The sequence below is a fragment of the Hyperoodon ampullatus genome (assembly GCF_949752795.1).
Source record: "Hyperoodon ampullatus genome assembly, chromosome: 2".
NCBI lineage: Eukaryota > Metazoa > Chordata > Mammalia > Artiodactyla > Ziphiidae > Hyperoodon > Hyperoodon ampullatus.
Window position 1 is genome coordinate 40,043,345 of NC_136915.1, and position 22,011 is coordinate 40,065,355.

The 22,011-nt window shown below is 38.6% G+C and overlaps 1 protein-coding gene across 3 annotated transcripts in view; it reads right to left on the minus strand.

Annotated features, from left to right (window-relative positions):
- Positions 1 to 14,387, minus strand: part of STIL (STIL centriolar assembly protein) — a gene marked incomplete at both ends in the record, with an annotated part of 50,566 nt that extends 36,179 nt beyond the window's left edge. For 2 of the 3 annotated variants that reach the window (XM_079697227.1, XM_079697226.1), the window contains 7 exons: positions 3,345 to 3,431; positions 4,968 to 5,051; positions 7,017 to 7,264; positions 8,217 to 8,404; positions 8,724 to 8,836; positions 10,873 to 10,980; positions 14,344 to 14,387. In XM_079697227.1, the coding sequence (XP_079553353.1) occupies positions 3,345 to 3,431; positions 4,968 to 5,051; positions 7,017 to 7,264; positions 8,217 to 8,404; positions 8,724 to 8,836; positions 10,873 to 10,980; positions 14,344 to 14,387 (872 nt within the window). The remainder of the gene's footprint in view (positions 1 to 3,344; positions 3,432 to 4,967; positions 5,052 to 7,016; positions 7,265 to 8,216; positions 8,405 to 8,723; positions 8,837 to 10,872; positions 10,981 to 14,343) is intronic. The other variant, XM_079697228.1, reaches the window with a different exon arrangement.
- Between the last annotated feature and the right edge of the window lie 7,624 nt (positions 14,388 to 22,011).

Genomic DNA, 22,011 nt, shown 5'->3' on the forward strand with positions numbered 1-22,011 from the left:
CACTATTTAAAAATACTTTTAGTAGTTGTCTCTACTTTGTAAAATGTTGAATGAAGGATAATTTGGGGATACATTACACTATTAACAAAACAAAGCAGTGAGGGTTTAGGAGGCAGAATGCCTATTCTGCTCAATTCCTCTCTCTAGGGTCAGACAAGACCACTGATCAGAATGCTGTAAAGTACTAACCTAAGCTATGCTAAGCAGTGCTGATGCCTCCCTGGTTAAAGGCTGGCAGTAATTAAAGAGTCCAGGTATCAAAGAAATTCCCTAATGCTTCATATTAACAGAGAGAGCTTCAAAACTAACTTCACCAAGCATTTACTATCAATAAACAATTAAAGCAAGACCAGTCACTGATAATAAAACTTAATATTACTAATATGCTAAAATGAATAATTAATTTCTCTTTTATTGCAAATAAAACTAACTATATTATATAATTAAAATAAAATGTAAAAAGTAGAACTGTAGCTTCTGGAGAAAAAACAAGAGATTTTCATTTCAATAAAAATCCTTTCTAAGCAAAATAGAAAAAAAAAAAAAAGGATAAATCGGACTTTAAAAAAAGCCTGGGAGGGGCTTCCCTGGTGGCGCAGTGGTTGAGAGTCCGCCTGCCGATGCAGGGGACACGGGTTCGTGCCCCGGTCCGGGAAGATCCCACATGCCGCGGAGCGGCTGGGCCCGTGAGCCTGCGCGTGCGGAGCCTGTGCTCCACAACGGGAGAGGCCACAACAGTGAGAGGCCCGCATACCGCAAAAAAAAAAAAAAAAAAAAAAAGCCTGGGAAAAAATATTAACCAAAATGAAATGAAATGACAATCTGGGGGAAATAAATTTTTGCCACATATCTATACTAATACAAATACATATACGTATGTACACACGCACATTTTTATATTTATATACACATATATAAAATCTTTGCAGCATATAACACACATATTTTAAGAAATATATACTTCTCTGTATACTTTACATATTATATAAATGTATATATACAGAGAGTGAAAAAGAAAAAGAGAGCTCTTACACAGCAATGTGAAAAAGATACACAACCCAATAGAGTAATGGCAAGAGACATGATTAGGAGGTTCCCAGAAGATGAGATTATAAAACATCAGATTTGCAAAGATCAAAAGTCTAATAATGGGGGCATCCCTGGTGGCGCAGTGGTTAAGGATCTGCCTGCCAGTGCAGGGGGCACGGGTTCGATCCCTGGTCCGGGGAGATCCCACATGCCATGGAGCAACTAAGCCTGTGCGCCACAACTACTGAGCCTGCACTCTAGAGCCTGCGAGCCACAACTACTGAGCTCACACCCCACAACTACTGAAGCCTCCGCACCTAAAGCCCGTGCTCTGCAACAAGAGAAGCCACTGCAATGAGAAGCCTGCGCACTGCAATGAAGAGTAGCCCCGGCTCCCCACAACTAGAGAAAGCCCACATGCCCCAACAAAGACCCAATGCAGCCAAAAATTAAAAAAAAAAAAAAAAAAAAAGTCTAATAATGGCCTTCCAGTTACCTCTCTGAGGTCTTGTTGTTTTTCCCTTCCCTCACTCCTCTCCAGCCACGTTACTTCCTTGCTATTCCTTGAAGATGCAAGGTGATCTTTCACCCACAGCACTGTACCCATCATCCTGTGATACTGCCCCAGACAGCCACATGGCTTATTCCCCCATCTCAAGTCTTTGCCTGCCTGACTGCCCTATTTATTTATTTATTTATTTATTTATTTATTTATTTTTTTTGGTGGTACGCGGGCCTCTCCCATTGCCGAGCACAGGCTCCGGACGCGCAGGCTCAGCGGCCATGGCTCACGGGCCCAGCCGCTCCGCGGCATGTGGGATCTTCCCGGACTGGGGCACGAACCCGTGTCCCCTGCATCAGCAGGCGGACTCTCAACCGCTGTGCCACCAGGGAAGCCCTGACTGCCCTATTTAAAACTGCAACCGTACCTGCCACTACCATAGACACAACATCCACCTCCCCTGCTTATTTTTCTCCACAGCACTCATCACCTTGTAAAATACTCTTTACTTATTTTTTCTGTTTACTGCCTATCTCTGCAGGGTCTTTATTTTGTTTACTGTTTATTGCCAATATCATGAATAGTGCTTGGTACATAGTAGGTGCTCAACAAATACTTGTTCCACAGTGTTAGTGAGGGGATGGAGAAAACAGGCACTCTCAAACACTGTTGGAAAGATTATAAACTGATAGTCTTTGAAGCACAAATTGGCAATATCTACCAAAATTTAAAATTATTTACTATTTGACCCAGAAAAGCCACTTTTAGGAATTTATTCCACAAATATACTAATATATACAACAAAGATGTATACACAAAGTTGTCCGCAAGCAAAAGGAGTAGTTTTTAAAATATAGTATATATTATTTACTATTCAGTTGTAAAATATGTGTATTAAATCTGCATGTGCAAAGATTTAGTAATGATTTCCAAGGTATAATGATATAAAGAAAAAAGCAACAGAGAAAAGGTAGAACAGTTTCATCCCATTTGTGATTTAACTTTTACAGACCAGGGAAGGGTGTTATTTGTTTATGCATTGGTATTTCAAGAAGGAAGCACAAGATACTCCTTTAACAGTGATTGTCTCTGGGGATAGGGTCTGGGGAAATGGGGTGGAAGAGACATTTTTATTATGTATCTTTATATATGTCTGATTTTTTGCCATGTACTTATACTGCCTTTTCATTAAAGTTTTTTTTAAAAAGTGTATTATAGCCACCAAAGCAGACAGAAACAGACTCTGGAATTTTCATTTAATAAATGAAGAAAGTAAGAGGCAAATAATGGTATCATGTACAAAATAACAAAATTAAATGAGGAGTTGAGGTTAGAAATAAAGTTTCCCTATTAGTTCCAATGTTTGTGCTTTAGTTCCAAGAACATTAAACTTCATCTCAAATGTTTCTTAAGGTACTATCAGTAGTACAGGGTAACAATAAAACACTTGAAACAAATTCAAACTCATTTTCAGTCCCTTCAATGAAAATTAATCTCTTCTTTATAAAATAGGATGCTAGAGTAGATGATCCCTAGGGGTTTTTTTCCACTCATAAAAAGTATGTCTTTTGTGTTACAGTACTGTCATTAGGCAAGGGAATTCCTTCATATTTCCAAGTATAGCACAATGTCACCTTTTTTGTCTGGTTTTATTCCCATTTAATATAATGCTTGACTTCCTTAGTGTGCCTATTCTTCTGGTTTCTAAGTATTATAAAAGGTTAAGGCATTGCATGAACTTTAAATAACACCAGTAAAACATGAATGAAGGTAAAGATCAAAATAAAACCCTACAGAAAAAAATATCACTTACCTTTCTTGAATAGAAGAACTGAACATGTATCGCAAGCAGCAAGCCCACACCTGAGGACTATAGATATGTATAATTCCAGACAGCCAGCTAAAACAAAAAATAGAAATTAAAAACTACAGTCATTTTACAAATTAGTACTTAACATTCTTCAGATTATGTTCTTCTCAAGGTAATGTGGCAGAAATTCTTGGCATTCACCAGGAACAGATTAAAGGGCTCATAAATAAGAAATCTATGAACATTAAACCATGCTGATAATTAAGAGGGAGACTATAGATATACCTATAACCATAGACAGATTCAGAGACAGAGCACCACTTTCTGTCCTCTTCCACTGAAATGATGGTAAAACTGTGGGAAAGAAAATGGTTAACAATAGAGGTGAAAGCAGAAATCAATTAGAATCAATTAGCCTGCACTAGAAAGAATAGGCTGAATTAGGGGAGAAAGAAGTTAGCAGCCTAAAACCATAGAGTTATTGAGAGGATTTAAGTCTATAATTATACAGGTAGGCTGAAAAACAGAAAACTCTTTAAAAAAAATTTTTTTTTATTATTTTTTTAAGTATTTATTTATTTATTTTGGCTGCACTGGCTCTTAGTTGCAGCATGCAAACTCTTAGTTGTGGCATGCATGCAGAATCTAGCTTCCCGACCAGGGATTGAACCCCGGCTCCCTGCATTGGGAGCACAGAGTCTTACCCACTGGACCACCAGGGAAGTCTCAGAAAACTCTTAATAGATATTCACTTAGCAGCAATAACACACAGCCACTACCAGGACCAGAGCAAAAAGACTGTAAGGAGATTTCATGGTCCACAGAACATTTCTGTACTCTCATTTTTTAAGTCTGCGCATACCGTTCCCACATATGGGTTCCCTTCCCAGTCAATCCTCCCTTCTATTATCTACACACTTAAAGGTCCAGCTCAAGTTTGCCTTCTCTAAGAAAACGTCCCCTATCATCTCTCTTGCAAACAGTAATAGTGCTCACTGTCTAAATTGTTTATTTCATAGTAAATCATATACTTTCTATTATTTATCTTTCTATGTGGGAATATTTGAATATTTTATCGCCTCACCTTTAATTATTAATTCCTTGAGGAGCTTTAAATCCCAACACAGTATGAAACATAATACTATGTATAGGGTAAGCACTCAATAAATACCGAATTAATATAAATTTCTGACTGAATAATCTATCTAAATGTCATTAACCACCAACTGGAAAAGAGATCGCCATAAACAGTAAAAAGAATTTCTGCAAAATTGCCTGGCAGTGAATTTTAAATAGTGTTATCCTGAGTCCTGAGTTCTTCAAGGTGCCTTAAGGACAGGGGTAGTGAATAAGGTTAAAGAAACAGGGCTCTAAGGCTTCAACTTCAACCAGAAGAATTCAGCTTTGTTTTATATACTGGAATTCTTCCTAAGATTGGACAAAAATCTTGTTTTAACTGATTCAGCTGTTAAAATAAGAAAGCTTAAGCATCATTGGCATTTATGGTTTTATAAGGTGATCCAAGTATTAATGACATATTCATAGTACAAATGATTCACATGCTTATAATATACATTTGAATACATATATGGCTGAAAAGGTTTTCATAAGTAATGCAATACTTACATTCCCACTAATGGGAGAGAATAAACCTTGGGATCAGATTCCAGCAAAAGTAACAATTTGCGTGTCTCATCCATGGTAAGATATCTAAACAGAAGACATTCATGTAAAAACAATTGGAAATATGCACTTTTACCTAAAAGAGATAATCTGAGTGCTGAAGAAGTATATTTTAGGCAGAGGAGAGGATTCAAATGAATAATTTCTCTTACATACACATGCATACAAAGAAAACAGTTCAAAGTGTAGAAAAAGATTCTAGTAATTATGAGGATGACATGGAAGAGATTTAATATCTTAAAATTTCTATGTATTAAAATGGTCATTGAAGATTACATACCTTTTGAAAAAGTTTGCTCTAAAAGTATCAATTTTTTTAATCAAAAGTATTAAAATCAAGGCTAACAATTTCAGAACCAAATAGGTTTCCCTGGGAGAAATGAATTTCCTGTTTATCCACATCGTGTTTACATGAAAATATACTTAGTGGACAGTAAGTATGGTTTTTTTTTTATCTATTTAATGCCAGTGTATAACACAATACTATTCCACAATGGATCCTAATAAATATTAGGGTAAACAAGTGAATGTGGTCAAAGAAAAAGGCAAACGTCATAAATTAAATAATTCTAGGTAGAAAGGGGCAAGAGGAATAGGTGATTAGATAGAATATTGAACATTCTAGGTTACTACTGGCATGCCAAGGGGTCACAAAGGAATAATTCAAAGAAAGGTAAATTCATGCTTCACTAGATGACACAGGTACTAAGGAAAATAAATTAATTTTTTGGTTAATTTTAACACAAATTTCTATGTACCAATTGAGAAGTATTTTATTACTCCAAGAGAATTAAATGTTCAATTTAATTCAAACACTTTTTAATCACTATCACCGTTGACCATTCCATGATTTTGGAATATAGCAACGCTTTTGCTTTTGTGCCACCCCAACCAGAAAGGTGCTCTGATCAGCATGTGGGAACTTTCTTGCTGTTCCAGGGACCCTCTGAAAAGAAAATCCTTTTTCTTATCCTCTTTTGAAGAGGCATTTTTGGTAGACAAGACCTTAAGTTGAGTTTACCTTGCCAAACATTTCCAGCTCTAGAGACCTAACAGGAACTAGGGTGGAGTCAGTGGGAAAGGAAGCCAGAAGTGAATTGCTTAGACTTTAAAGCAGTTGGTGCTTACATTGTCTGACTTAGCTCAGTAGACAATGGATAAAGAAAGTGGATGAGGATTCAGGGAAGCAGCCCTGCTGAGGATCAGAAAGCAAGCAGTTTGGCTTACATTTCCTAAGAAACTAAGAGTGTTAATAGGAAGCTAGGGAGGATGCTGCTTCAGCTATGTGAGGAAACTCCACCCTCAAGTGGTTGACAATTTGGTAAGCAAGAGTATCATACATTATAATTTAATAATCTCCTTTATCTGCAGTGCTCATTATTCACAAGTAAAACTGCATATTATAGGGCTTCTCTGGTGGCGCAGTGGTTAAGAATCTGCCCGCCAATGAAAGGGACACGGGTTCGAGCTCTGGCCCGAGAAGATCCCACATGCCGCAGAGCAACTAAGCCCGTGCACCACAACTACTAAGCCTGAGCACTAGAGCCTGCAAGCCACAACTACTGAGCCCACGTGCCACAACTACTGAAGCCTGCGTGCCTAGAGCCCATGCTCCGCAACGAGGAGCCACGACAATGAGAAGCCCGCGTACCGCAACGAGGAGTAGCCCCTGCTCACCACAACTAGAGAAAGCCCGTGCACAGCAATGAAGACCCAACACAGCCAATAAATAAATAAATAAATAAATAAATAAATTATTTTAAACCCCCTGCATATTATAAATAATTCTCCAGCCTCCATTAGGCTCATTATCAGAAAACCATATTCAGCAAAAATTAACAATTTTTTCACCTTCCTTGGTTATTTATCTAGCTGCCACAGATCTCAGGCATGTAAACTGACCAAACAATTATTTCATATTATGTGAATAACATGAAAATATACTAATGTGACGAATATTTAAAATTTTGGATGAATAGGTCTTTTACTTACCCATATTTATAGGTACCTTGAACTTGAGAAATATTCAGATTACTGCTCAAGTTTCTTGCCAGAGCTGTTGGAATAATGGGGATGGGCTTCACAGGTGTGCATTTAAAGGTATTTGCTAGAGTTACTGCTGCCCAATCCAAGTCAAAATCCACAGTGTCCAAACTCTCCCTGGAAGTGATATGAGCTCTTAGGGAAAGCAGTTTACCACAATCCAAGGAATCTTTGCTACACACATGATGCTGCAGAGCCTGAGGAATCAATATTATACAATTATTTTAAAGCTTTGAAATTTGTCCTTATCTCTGAAGGTTTTGTTTCATGTATCTTACATTAACAAAATTAAACAATTTCTGATTTGCAACATTTCAATTCTCTTATTTCTTCCATGTGACCAAAAGGTTACATGAATAATTATGTTAAAGCAAAAAAGATTTATATACCAAGCTCCATCACATATTTCCAACCTATATGTCCCAGCAGCATTTTAAACTCTTACTGGAGAATGTCGCTTTCAATAAATATTTATTACGTGGGTAAAAATGGACATAAATTAACTTTGACTCAGTCTCAGCGAATCTAAGGTCCATTCCTCTCCGATTCTTTTCTATTACTCCAAATTGTCAAGTTAGTTCTTCCTCTGTAGTTGCTCATGCAGACTGTGCCCCTTCTGGTCTCACTGCCACCACTCTGTTATAGGCTAATACACCCCCCTCTAATACACACCTGACTACTGCAATGGCCTAACTATTCTGACTTCAGTCAGCCCTCCCTATCACGTTAACCATCCCTGATTTAACAGTATTTCCTCCTTTCAGAAATTTTCAATGAAAAACATGGCCCATTAGATAAAGTTCAAATTCCGTAGCCTGGCAGACAAGGCTCTCTATGATCTAAACAAACTAATACTCAAGTCTGACTGCCCACAAATCCAGCAAAAATCTCCACCCTCAATGTTACCCTGAGCACATCTTGCACTTTCCTATCTTGGTCATGTTGCTTCCTCTTCTGGAATGCTACCCATATTACCTACCTAGGATTTCTGTCCTCAGAAACCATACCTAATTGCATTTTAGTTCAACATCATTTAGTCAGAAATTAAATGAATACCTATTAAATATGGGTTTATTAAAATATAACACAGTACACATAGTTTGATTCTTGTGTTGAATACGGAATAATCACATTATCAACAAATTTCACCTTAAAAGCTGAACTGAAGTCATCTGCATTGTGCACTATTATTTCTCTTGAACAAAGTCCTTGAGTATGAATTTTGCATGGGATCACAAAGTCCCCAGGAAGAGAAGCAGTAGGGGTTCTTTCTAAGCATTCAGGTACCTCTCGACCAGGATCAAAACGATCTATTGTCAATGTCACACTTTCTTCATCTGAAGAACAAAAATTGCAGTTATTATATAGCACGCCAATTATGAAATGTGAAATTAATCAAGCAAGCCTAGATTATAGGAAAGCATTTTGTTCATACTAAGAGTACACTAAACTTTCATTTAAAAAAAATGACTTACATATATATTTATCCACCTGACCAAACTGTAAAGTCTATGATGAGTAGTGTCAACTTTTACTCATCTTCATAACGTTGGTATACAGTAAAGAAAATTAGCCAAAGTACATTACAGTAATTGACTGAAACAGTAAACATAAAATCTATTATACTCATAAACATAATTTTTCAAAGTATATTACCGTCATCTACTGTGAGAGAACCAAGTAAAAAGCATGGCAAGTTTTCTTTATTCTGCTTAGCATGACGCCAAGCAAGTCGGATGGTCTTTTCAGTTACCACAAGCTTTGGATTTCTGAAAAATAACAAAAGTCTTTTACGAATGTGGTGGATCTGACAGCCTAAAAAAACCTTCCTGCCATGAAATGTTTTCTAAAATATAATACACATCTTTTAAAATGTACAGAAAGATCACTGTTGGGAAATCCTAGGGTCAAAGGCAACGGGTAAGGAGGGCTACCTGGAAAGCAGAATTGCAATAAGCAGACACTGAAGTTATAGTTGTTCTCCAGGCATTCATAAAATTCTTAGTTTTATGAATTTTAGGATCAAGAACCTATGAGGCCTCCTGTTTTTGTAAACAAAGTTTGATTGAAATAGTCACATCCATTTGTTTACATATGATCTATGGACTTCAGATACTAGCATTACTGAACACAGAATATAAATACAATTCACATGTTTAAAGAAATATAAAAGGGACTCTAGAATATGAGTAAGGAACAAGATACTACGAAAAAAGACCAGACAAATTTATTATTCTATAAACTGTGTGTATATATTATAAACAATCTTTCACATATATAGCATACTCCCACATTTAAAAGCCTAAATGAACAGATTAGATGGCAACTAAGCACAGCTAAAGAGAAAATTAGAAGAGCTGAAGAACAAAAGAAATTACTCAAAATGCAGCAGAGAAAGATGGCAATAGAAAATATAGGTTAACAGACATGTAGAAAAGAATAAACAAGTCTGACAAATATTTAAACTTCCACAAGATACTCTCCGTTTTTGTCAATGATACCACCCTTCTCTGAGAACTTAAATACTTTTTTTTTTTTAATTTATTTTTGGCTGTATTGGGTCTTCGTTGCTCCACGCAGGCTTTCTCTAGCTGTGGTGAGTGGGGGCTACTCTTCGTTGAGGAGCACGGGCTTCTCGTTGCGGTGGCTTTTCTTGTTGCGGAGCACGGGCTCTAGGCACGCAGGCTTAGTAGTTGTGGCACGAAGTCTCAGTAGTTGTGGCTCGCAGGCTCTAGAGCACAGGCTCAGTAGTTGTGGCGCATGGGCGTAGTTGTTCTGTGGCACGTGGGATCTTCCCGGACCAGGGCTTGAACCTGTGTCCCCTGCATTGGCAGGCGGATTCTTAACCACTGCACCATGAGGGAGGCCCTTAAACACTTTTTGACTTATAATTTTCCCTTAGTTCCTCTATTCAGCTGATCATCAAATGCTATACATTTCTTCAAAACACCTTGTTTCATTCTTTCCTCTTGGTCTCAACACTGCTACACTGCTCTAAACCCTTATAAGAGCTAGCATTTATTGACTACCTCCTATGTCCAGGCACTGTGCCAACTGCTGCTTTACAGCCTGTCTCATTTAATCCTTACAAAAGTACTATGAAACAAGCGTCATATCCCCATTTTATAAATAAGGAAACTGATCCTTGGCTACTTTACTGAGGTCACTTAAATAAGAAAGAGTAAAATCAGGATTTGACTCTCCAGGAAGTCTGACTCCAGTTACACCACCTTAAACCACTACAGAATAAATCTACGTTCCTTGGATTACAGAAAACCATCTCGCATTAGGCTGACTCTAGGGTCTCCCCACTATGATCCATCCTTCTTAGAACTCTGCTTTTAGCAAGTAACTCTCTTATATATAAAATCTCAGTGGATCTCTATTTTCTATTACTTGAAGACTAAGTTTCTATGTCTTTCTTTCACGATCCTGGCCATAACCAAAATATTTTATGCTCCTTCTAATATGGTCTATTCAACTCAAAATCAATCTTCTCAGTGTTCTTCAAAGACACCATGTGGAAGCATGACGAAAAACTCAGTTTTTATTATATTTTGTCTCTTTTGAATTCCTATAATACTTAGAACTTTAGATTTGCAGAATATTTTAACTGTGAAATTAAGATTACTTCTCAAAAGCACAAGGAACAGATTTAAGAAGCAGCAGAAAGAATACTTTTTATGAGGGGAGCTCCTGAATAGAAAAGTTTAAAAAAAAAAATGGGTCACTGTAATCATTGCCTTACATATTCTTTTGACTCCTGTTTAAACTGGTTTGATTTGGAAAGAGAAACGTTTTATACCTGTGGTAATTGAGATGTAAGCAGATATAATCTCCAGTTGGCACTGGGTTCCAAAGTGCACATTTTGATGGAGGGAAATAGAAAGGCACCATCCTGCTTGAAGAAAACCTTAAAAAAATTTTTTTTAAAAAATCAAAGCACAATGAAAAACAGTAGAAGTTTTACAAGAAACAGTTTAACTGTAAATGATAGGGTTTTCAGATTACTTTTGCAATTTTAGAAGACTTGAAAAATATTTTTAAAAAGTAAAAAGGAAAGAAAAATCGCTTGTAACTCTACTAATCAAGAGAATAAGCACTCAAAATTTAGGTATGACTTTCTGTCCTTTTTATCCTATCCATATATATATTTATATACACGCGAGTCTTTTTAAAAAGAACTGGAAATATCAATTCTATAAAATCTTCTTTAAGTAACTGAAAAATGAATATAAACCATGAATTTACATTTAAATTTAAAATTAATATCCATCCTTCTGAACTGATTTCTAGATGATTTCTAGATAACACTTAAAAAATTATGAAAAGCACAAAAACTTTTCAGGGTTTTCGAATTTGGTATCTTGGGCCCTATCACATAAATTTTTTATGTTATTGCTCTGTGTTTTTTGGGGGGTTTTTTGGCAGCGCCACGTGGCATCAGGCACCAGGGATCGAACCTGTGCCCCCTGCAGTGTAAGCGTGGAGTCTCAACCACTGGATGGACAGGGAAGTCCCACACATAAATTTAATTAGTGAAGCATCAAAAGGACATCATTAATAATTCCTCCACAAAGATCCCGCAAGCAATGTAAAGCAAGGCTTCAATGTTAAATCATATAGGATATCATCACAGAGTTTTTAATCACATGTAATTAAAGCAAGAAAGCTCTGACAGTGAGCTACCTACAAAAGTGCATTTGCATGGTAGTAGATTATGAAATAGTTGAACTGAAAAAATATTTATCATATCATGCACTAAGAATATCTTGTTCTAGATCCTACTTTCATGTTTCATCTGATAAAAGTTCTCAACTAAAATATTAGCCCCAGGGACTCTCCTAGTGGTCCAGTGGTTAAGAATCCGCCTTCCGATGCAGGGGATGCAGGTTCGATCTCTGGGTTGGGGAACTAAGATCCCACATGCCTCGGGGCAGCTAAGCTCCCGTGCCCTCAACTAATGAGCACTCGGGCCACAACTAGAGAGAAGCCCATGCACTGCAGCGGAGGATCCCGCGTGCCGCAACTAAGACCCAGCACAGCCAAATAAATAAATAAATAAATATTGGAAAAAAAAAAAGTCAATTGCAGTAAAAAAATATATATATATATTAGCCCATTTACTGATCACCTACTATGTACCAGGCATCCTACTGGGCACTTTACATATACAATATTTCTCACTAAAACTGTTCCAGAAACACTTTATTGTCCATTTTATAGATAACAAACTGTAACTAAGTAGCAGAGCTGGAATTTGAATCTAAGTGTGGCTGATTTCAAAGCTTATACTAGTAGAAACTGAATGGGGTAGTGCTTTATCCACCACATTCTTAGCTATTTGCTTTCAAATCTTTGATTTGAGCTCATAATATCTATAAGGATTTTTAATCTCCCTTTTTTGAAATGAGGACACAGTCTGAAATTAAGAAATTTGTTCAAGGTCACAAAGGTAGTAAGTGACCAACTGTCAAGTTATCTATGTCTCTATATCTAATATATTTATTATTTACCAGTTGGTGAGAGGCAGTATGATATAAGGGTTAAAAGCAAAGCCTGGAAATCAACTGCTTAGGTCTGAAACCTGGCTTCAAAATTTGCTGGCTGTGTGACCTTGATCAAGTTATTTAATGTCTCCGTGCCTCAGTTTCCTCAGCTGTTAAACAGAATAACATCAGTATCTCCTGGTAGAGTTATACTGAATATGAGTCAATATATGTAAAATGCATTCCTGGCTTATTTTAAGTGCTCAATGTTAGCTATTTCTTTTTGCTCTAAGTAGTCCATTGTACCTTTAAAGCCCAACCTACACTACTTCAGGTTTACTTCCTCGCAGTACAGAGTAGAAATCATTTCAGGTTTAAGTATCGGCTATACCATTTACCAACTATATAACTTTGGGTTGGTTCATCTCTCTATGCTAGTTTCCTCATTTTTTTAAAAAAAGAGGGGGATAATAATAGTACCCACTCCTCATGGGTTTGTTGTGAGGATTAAATAAAAATAATGTATGCAAAATGCTTAGCACAAAACCTGGCAGAGCAAGAGTTCAATAAATGCTGTTATTAGTCTTTTTCTTAATCTAAGGTATACAGGTAGACTTCAGAGGCAAGAGAGACACAAACGCCCTGAAATTGGGTGCAAAATGTTGCATGTATGTATAAAAGTATTTTTCCTTATAGGGAATGAGATTAATGGCTATCAGATATTCAAAGGGGTCTGTAACCAAAAATAATTCAAAACTGCTGCCCTAAAGCCCATAGATTAGTGAAAACCAGAGTTCAATAAATGAATTAAAAAACTAGAGTTGAATATACCAGGAATAATCAGTTTAAATCACACGAGTATATTATCTTCCCTAGAATGTAAGGAATGGATTTGACCCAATAACAAAATTAAAGAGAAGAACAGAGGTTGACAAATTTTCAAAGAATAAGAGGTAGCAACAGGACAGAACAGAAGGGCCAAAATTAAGCAAAAGGAATATGACAGTCTCTTTGGGTCATGTTTCCCATTGTCTTCATCAAGAACATCTGGCACAAAGAAAAATAATACAGAAAATAAAGGTAACTCATGGATGCAATTCAGTTTAGAAGAAAAAAATTCACACGTCAGCATTAATTGTTCTTCTCTGGGGGAAAAAAGAACAATAAATGATCCAAAGAGCCAAATAACACAAGCCAATTTGCCTGGTCCTCACAGTAGTGACAGATTGAGAAAATCAGGAGACAGCTGACAGCAAGCTCCTCCTTCCTACACCACTTGAGTGGGCAAAGGCTTAGGGACATGTAGGAAACTTGATATATCCGATGTGAAATTTTTCCCATCAAGGAATTAGGGTTTAGAAGAAGGAACTCAACCACTTTCCCATTTGTCTAGGATGTAAATAAATATGTATGTGATCATTAGCCTCAAAAGTTCAGGTACTATTTCATCAATAAAAAGACCCTCTGTGAAACTAAAATAAGGGAAGGAGGAAATGAGACTAATATTTACTGAGTGCCTACTATGTCCCAGATCCTTTAGTTTAGTAATCTTATTTAACGCCTCACAATTATCTTCCGTTAGAGATTACTGTCCCCAATTTACAGATGAGGAAACTGAGGCTTAGAGGAGTTAAATAACTTGATCACGGTCACCCACCTAATAAGTGGTAGAGCTGGGATACAGACCCAGATTTTCCTGGTTCTAAAGATTATTTTTTCCCCTCTATTCCAACCCAAGTTATATGAGCAGCTGTGAAAGAAAACATTTTGTAAAAATATTTCTATACCTGGTATTCATCTGGGTCCCTGTGAGAGGATACGTAGGCTCCATGATAGTTGGTGAATGATTTACTCAATTTCACATGCTCAGGATCCTAAAGAAGTAAAAAGAATATTACTAATGAGTGACAAAAATGAAAAACAAAAGGAAACATGATTTAACCACATATTAAGAAAATAATAGACAAAGTTAGGTTACTTATGTGAAGTGTCTTCATCCATAATTAATAAGATAAAGTGCTTGTGGATTCTGATCATTTTCATACTTTACAGTATTCAGTATAATTAATGTTAATATTTATTCTAGGCAGCAAAACCCACCAATATATCTATTCATTAAGGAAAGTACAGATTCTGCCCCAAGATCCTTATATGAATTTAGTGAGCTGGGTAGGGCAGTCGTATTTTGGGCATGAGATTTTGACCAAAAGCCTCATATCCAGAAAACCACAAAGAAGCAAATAGGAACAATTTGGGCCAGATGTTTATCAGGTCTATAATAAAGTCAACGAATCTTCAATCTTGTGGAGATGGGAGGCAAATGCTGCACACCCACAAACTAACTTGTATCAGTGCCAAGTCAGTGGTGTTTCTTTGGCTCCACATACCCTCTCTGGGTAATCTCATCCACTCTCAATTGTTTCCACGCCTATCTGGATATACCAAACTTTAGGCTTCTCCCTCTCTTTTGAGTTTCAAGCCCATATTTCTAATTGCCCACTGGATATCTAAATCTAGATATTATCTAAGCAAAATACAAACCTCAAAGTCCTTTCTTTACAGTTCATTATGTACTATGTCTTTTTATTAAATCTTAGAGTTAATCTTTAGGCCCTGTACATTCTACTTCAATTCTGCAAAAATGAATTGTTTAAAGCAAGATAAGGAAGGAGAGAGTTATTCATGCTGGTGCAAAAGTCATTTTAGAAGAATTTTTTAGTTAAAGTCAGGAGCTGGAAATATTTACAAGAACAAAATCCTATTGAGAGTGCCCTTGTAAGGTTGATAAAAAGTCCCTTTTAGAGGTATCTGGACTTCACACAGCTTCCAGGCAATGCATGTTTTAAACTCTAAAGTCCTTCTATGCTACTTGGTTGTCATGGATAACAATATTCAGATTGATAGTTGTAACTCTAGGAAGTAATAAAGTGCCGTTTTTCTTCATCAAACAAGAGTCTTAAAACTCCATATTTGTCTGCTCTTCCTTTATGCATTAGGGTAAAAAGATAATGTTGACCTATTCCTTATTTTAAAAAAACACACGAGACAGTTTATTCTGAAAGTAACACACAAGCAATTAAAGCTAGAGAAACATAACACCTATACCTAGCAAAACATATTCTCCTTGGATAACAGAAACCATCAAGTCATCCTTACCTCTTCCTTTCTCCCTCTTCCCCGATGTAAATTCTGTCTTTCCATTTCTGCTACCTGAGTTCCTGACTTCATCAGCTCTCACCAGATTTACTGAAATGTCTCCACAGTGCTGCTAGAAGGGTTATTTCTGCTGATCAAGTTATTCTGCTTGAAGAGTTGATGGCTCTTCTTTATGTACAGAATAAAGGACCTTCAAAATCTGGCCCCACCCTATTATTCCAAACTTAACCCCTATTCACTCCTCCAACAACACAATCAAAGTGAACTACTTGCAGTTCCCGAGTATCTTTGCACACAGGCTGTCCCCTTTACTTGGAAAGCTCTGGTAAACCCCCATCATCCTTCACAATCCAATCCGAATGTCAACTCCTCTGTGAAACCATTTCCTAGGCACCATGGTGGTGTTACTACCGCCTGTGTTCACATACACAGCATTTTCACGCTTTGTTTATACATTACTTCCAGTAGACCACGAACTTCAAACGTTAACTGATTCCTTACTACGTAGCTGTCCGAGCACACAGGGCTTTAGTCAAGAAATTTTCACAGTAAAAACTTTAAACGGCACGTTATCGATTCCAAACCACGTTCACACACCTACGTACAAACGATTCCCAAGGAATTCGTGGTCCGCTTAACTTGTTTCTCCTACTAGCTTCCCTTCACTTCATTAGTCCAGGCTCCTGGAGGCCTGAACCCACCACTGGGCCCTGAGTGTTGCCCACCCTCCTTCCCCCCGTCCTGCTGCCGCTCCTCAGGGAAACCGAAGCACATATCCCCACTCACCTCAACCTCCGCCGAGTCGAGGTTTGTTTGTTGGGCCGGAACAGAGGTCGGCCCCAAAGAGCGCCTCCGCCGACTGCGCCCCGCCTCTGGGACGTTGAGGTCGCGGGAACCACGGCGGCAAACAGAAGCTCGCGAAACCGAAGTCCGCGCCGCGCCTGCTGACTGGTCAGAAGCCCAACCCGTCAGGGAGCAAGGGCGGTGCCGAAGGCGTCACGCACGGTCGCCGCGACACGCTGGCGCTCCAGCCAATCAGCGCCCCGCACAGGTCCCAGGCCGACCAATCCCAAGCCCCCGTGGAGAAAGGTGGGCGCCACCCGCGCTCCAGGATTAGGTTCCGGAGGATTTAAACACTTCAATTTCGTCAACGGTTAAGTTCCGGGGTGGGGCGGGCTCTGCGCACGCGCAGTGAAAAGCCCAGCCTGGCGCAAGAGAGGATGGCAGAGGAAACCGGAAGTGCTCGTTGCCTTGGTCCTCGCTCGGCGACTAGAAGCGTACCGAATCCCTTGATTGGACAAAAAGAGAGGGGAAGTTCGATTTCTTTGTTTCTTTCCTAAGAATCGTCCTCTCCTCTCAATAACATAAAAAAATTTTAGTTCCTTCCTGTTTGGGCAGAAAAGAACGTGACAAATTTATAAGCCATTTATACTTATCTCCACAACGAAAAATGGTATTGTGTATGATGTATGGTATTGGTATTATATACAGTATTGGTATTATATATATAGCATATGATATTAGTATTAGTGTGATGATTTATAGTTATCTCCACAAGTATTGTTGGTAATTGAGCTTTCTCCATTATCGTATTCGATTGCCCTAACAGTCAACGTAGGTATTACTATCCCTGTTCAACAAGGGATCACACAGCTAGTTAGTGCAGAGTCCAGATTCAAAATGTCAAATGTCACTTACGTTTCTCTAGACTTTTGTTAGTTTCTTGAGCAATATGGGAGTGTCTTGAAGTCTGCGCTGCACTTGTAGGCTGTCTTGTTCTGAATATGCATCCACCCTTTTGACAGAGTGAAAACACTATCCTGAAAAATGTATCAAACTAGCCAAGAAATATATGCTCCATAGAGTGTCATTCTCTGCTTTCCTGGAAAAATTCCTAGAATCTAGGGCACACATTTTAAGAGAAATGCTGTTGAGTTCCTCAGCTCTGGTGTGAGAATAGGAAGAGCCTTAGCCAGTGATGCACGTCTGACAAAGTTGGCTGACCTAGTGGGGAACTCTGGAGCAAAGATTGCCCACTGGAGGAGTCCCACATTAGGCAGAAATGACTAGAACCCTTGCTGTGCTCAGTCATTGCCTGGAGCTTCCCATAAAGAGCAAGCACAAAATTAAGGCAGATCCAGAAGATCATAACAAGAAGCTGTCAGCCAAGTGTACTCTGCGCAGCTAATTGTCAAGTTCTTTCTAGAGAGAGATACAGGTGGCACACTTTGATGGCTGCCATGCTTTACATTAAGTGCAAAGGCCCTGGGGTGAGAGTTTCCTGGCATCTTCAAGGAAGTGCAGGAGGCCAGTATGTGCTGAGCAAAGTGGGTTAGAAGAATATCAACAGCTGAAGAGGGAGGAGGTGTTGGCAGATCAAATAAGGCATTATAAGGACTTACCTGCACTCTTCAGTTAGATTGGAAGCCAATGGAAGATTTTAAGTAGGAGAATGACAAGATCTGATTTTAGGTTTTAAAAGCATTACTATGGTTGCCACATAGAGAATAAACTGTAGGGAGCAAAGGCAGAAGCAAGGAGACCAGTTAGAAGGTTGCTGCAATAACGTAAGGGAGAGATTGATGGTTTGAACCGCAATGGAGGTGGTGAGAGGTTGCTGGATTCTGTGTATAGTTTGAAGGTAAACTCAACAGAATTTGATTACAGAGTGAATTTAGGATGTAAAAGAAAAAACTTTGTGTGGGCCCCTCATGATTTATGTTTTCTTTTAAGAACTACTTTAAAATATCTGAAAGAGAAATGTAAGATGATATGAATTAGACAAAAAGGAAGGGGCAAGCATAACACACAACTCTCTATTCCTTAGGTGTAGGCTGGGCATATTGACATCTTTCCAAGGTGTACAGTATGTAAAGGAGTGGGGAAAAGAGTAACTTTACAGTGGAGAAACCTGACCATCAGTATTTCAGCCAGGTGATCAAGGCCAATAGTATGTATACTTGATATGCTGTGATGAAAATGGCACTTTACCTCTGTGGTCTTCCTTCCAATAATCTATAAATCCAAACTTATCCTGAGAAAAACATCAGACAAATTCCAACAGTGGGGAATCCTATTAAGTATCTGAACTGTACTTCTCAAAACTGTAAAGGTTATCAAAACAAGGAGAGTCTGAGAAACTAGCTAAGAGGAGCCTAAAGAGAGAACTAAATGTAATGGGGTATCATGGAACAGAAAAACAAGTTAAAAACTAAGAAAATGTAAATAAACTATGGATCTTAATAATAGTGACCAATATTGGATGGTTAATTGTAACAAGGTACCATACTAAATATAAGATGTTAATAATAGGGGAAACTGGGTGGCGGGGGCGGGTATGAGGAGACTCTACTATATTCTCAATTTTCCTGTTAGTTCTGTTCTTAAAAAAAAACCTCTGTTTAAAAAAAAAGAAAGGAGGGGGCAAGAGGAGAGTTGAAGTATATGCTAATTTTTTGAACAACGGCAATAAAATAAGATAAATGCCTTCTTTTTTGCTTAATAATAACTCAAAAAGACTTCAATTACACATTTTGTTACCACTGGACTTCTAAGCAGGATATACATTAAATGCTATGGATAGAGTAGATATTTTTTGAATTGAATGAAAAGTAATTACTGACTTCATTTTTGGATTGGAATGACTCAGCCTCATATTTAGGACAACGTGGAGGAGTCCAAAGGGCTTATTCCTTAGGTATTAAATTTTTTTTTTTTTTTTTTTTGCGGTACGTGGGCCTCTCACTGCTGCGGCCTCTCCCGTTGCGGAGCACAGGCTCTGGACGCGCAGGCTCAGCGGCCATGGCTCACGGGCCCAGCCGCTCCGCGGCACGTGGGATCTTCCCGGACCGGGGCACGAACCCGTGTCCCCTGCATCGGCAGGCGGACTCTCAACCACTGCGCCACCAGGGAAGCCCTAAAATTTTTTTTTTTGAAATATGGTATGATGTAACAAGCATTGGCTTTGGGCATCTGGCCCCAATTCTGCCATTTAAACTCTCTAAGATTGATTTTCCTCATTTGTATATTGTACATTATCATAAAAGAGTCAATTCATAATAAGTGTGAAAGTTAATTAAAAGGCTGCCCATATATTATTAGTCCAGGTATACTGACAACTGACAGTGTTAATAAATTAGCAACACATTGCTGTACATACATAGAGATTAAGGGAATTGATTTGTTAAATTAGAGAATAAGCTTAGTGAAATAAAATCTACAAATGTTCTACCAAGGATCTACTACACATTAAGCTTTGTGCTAGATGGCATAGGGAATTGGAAGGACATGACAAGCAAAGAACAAGGAAGGCACAATTTTATGGGGGGTAATAAGAGGTAATTATCCAAAGCAAATATGAATTATTGTTAGATTACAGGCCAGTTTAAATAGACTGAATATATACTGTGCTATTCTTTGATCCTTGCTTATATATATTTATGTCATTTCAGGACACCATGGAATTGCTATGGCTATTGGCCCCTACAGAGAAAAGCTACCAGTATTATTTTTCAAATTTCTAAGCACTTTAATTTGCTTCACAGAGAACCATTTCCAGTATGTCATACCTTTTTTTTTTTTTTGCGGTACGCGGGCCTCTCAGTATGTCATACTTTTTAAAAAATGTATGACTTTGTCGCGTAAACAATGCTACAAAGAAAAAATGTAAAGGGAAAAATTAATCCAAAAGTCTACATTCTAACATATCAATTGTTTTCATTTTTCCTTATTCCCTTTCAGTCCCTGACCACGTGACATACTCTTTATGATTAGACCTGGTAAATGTTCAGTGTTATAAACCCTGATGTGCCTGCTAATAGGCTAGTCGTGGGAATTAAAGAGCTATTGTTTTCACCAGGAACAGGGAAGTTGGAATCAGTTACCGGTTCTGCCCTTATTTACTAAATTTCTCCAAACACCCAACTTTCCGTCTCTGTATTTACACTTCTGAGCTAAGCTGGACAGCTGCTTTTTCAAAACAACTACAGCTTTGCTTTTAAGGAACATCATATTTTTAAGGGGGACTGTTAATCTGTTAATTTATGCACAATTCCTTTGAGACTCAAACCTCTTGGGAGAGGTAATAATAACAATTTATGTGTCAAATCATTTTGACTTATTTTACTTATTTTTTTTTTTTTTGCGGTACGTGGGCCTCTCACTGTTGTGGCCTCTCCCGTTGCGGAGCACAGGCTCCAGAGGCGCAGGCTCAGTGGCCATGGCTCATGGGCTAGCCGCTCCGCGGCATGTGGGATCTTCCCGGACCGGGGCACGAGCCCGTGTCCCCTGCATCAGCAGGCGGACTCTCAACCACTGCACCACCAGGGAAGCCCCTATTTTACTTATTTTTTAGAGCTTGGATTGTTTGGAATAAAGACTAGAATGAGCAAATAATACACATCGGTAAATTCTCTGTAAGTATTGGCCACACTGATTTTTTTTACCATCATCCTGATTTTGCAGACAAAGACACTGTAGGCATAACCAAACTACCTAGGCTTGCAAAGTTAACAGGCAAAAACACTGTAAGACCTGCCAAAGACAATCTCCCTTCACTGGTCAGGCTGCCATTCTGCAGTATGGACTGAGCTTAGCTGACAGTCACTCCCAGGAGGGTAGGCATATTGTCTGTTGCCAGATTTGGCACATCAGCTTTTTTTGTTGTTGTTGTTGTTGTTGTGGTACGCGGGCCTCTCACTGCTATGGCCTCTCCCGTTGCTGAGCACAGTCTCCGGACGCGCAGGCTCAGCGGCCATGGCTCACGGGTCCAGCCGCTCTGCGGCATGTGGGATCTTCCTGGACTGGGGCACGAACCCGTGTCCCCTGCATCGGCAGGCGGACTCTCAACCACTGCGCCACCAGGGAAGCCCAGGCACATCAGCTTTTAAAAGACCATGTTTCTTTTAACCAATGCTCTCAGAATCTTTGATAAAAGCTCCTTTGATAAAGCAATACAGCAATAACCGTGCAAATCTGAATAACGTGAATCTTCATTTTAGAACCTCCATTAAGCATCAGGCTGTGTAATGGGCTAAGCAACCCTCCAGGAAATAGATCACAATATAACAGATGGCTATGAAGTCCCGAATGGAAAGCATATGGCCTGCCACCCACCCACCTGTGCCACCCACATGTCCTATCTTTGCTCCATCACCCAGACTGATCCTAGAAACCAGTTCCTAGGTATACTCAAGAAAAGTATTTCTGGAATTACAAGGAAGTAGTTGCCAAAGACCATTGTAGATAGAACTTGAGTGGCAGCAACCAAATTATATATTCTGAATCTTCCAAGAACCTTG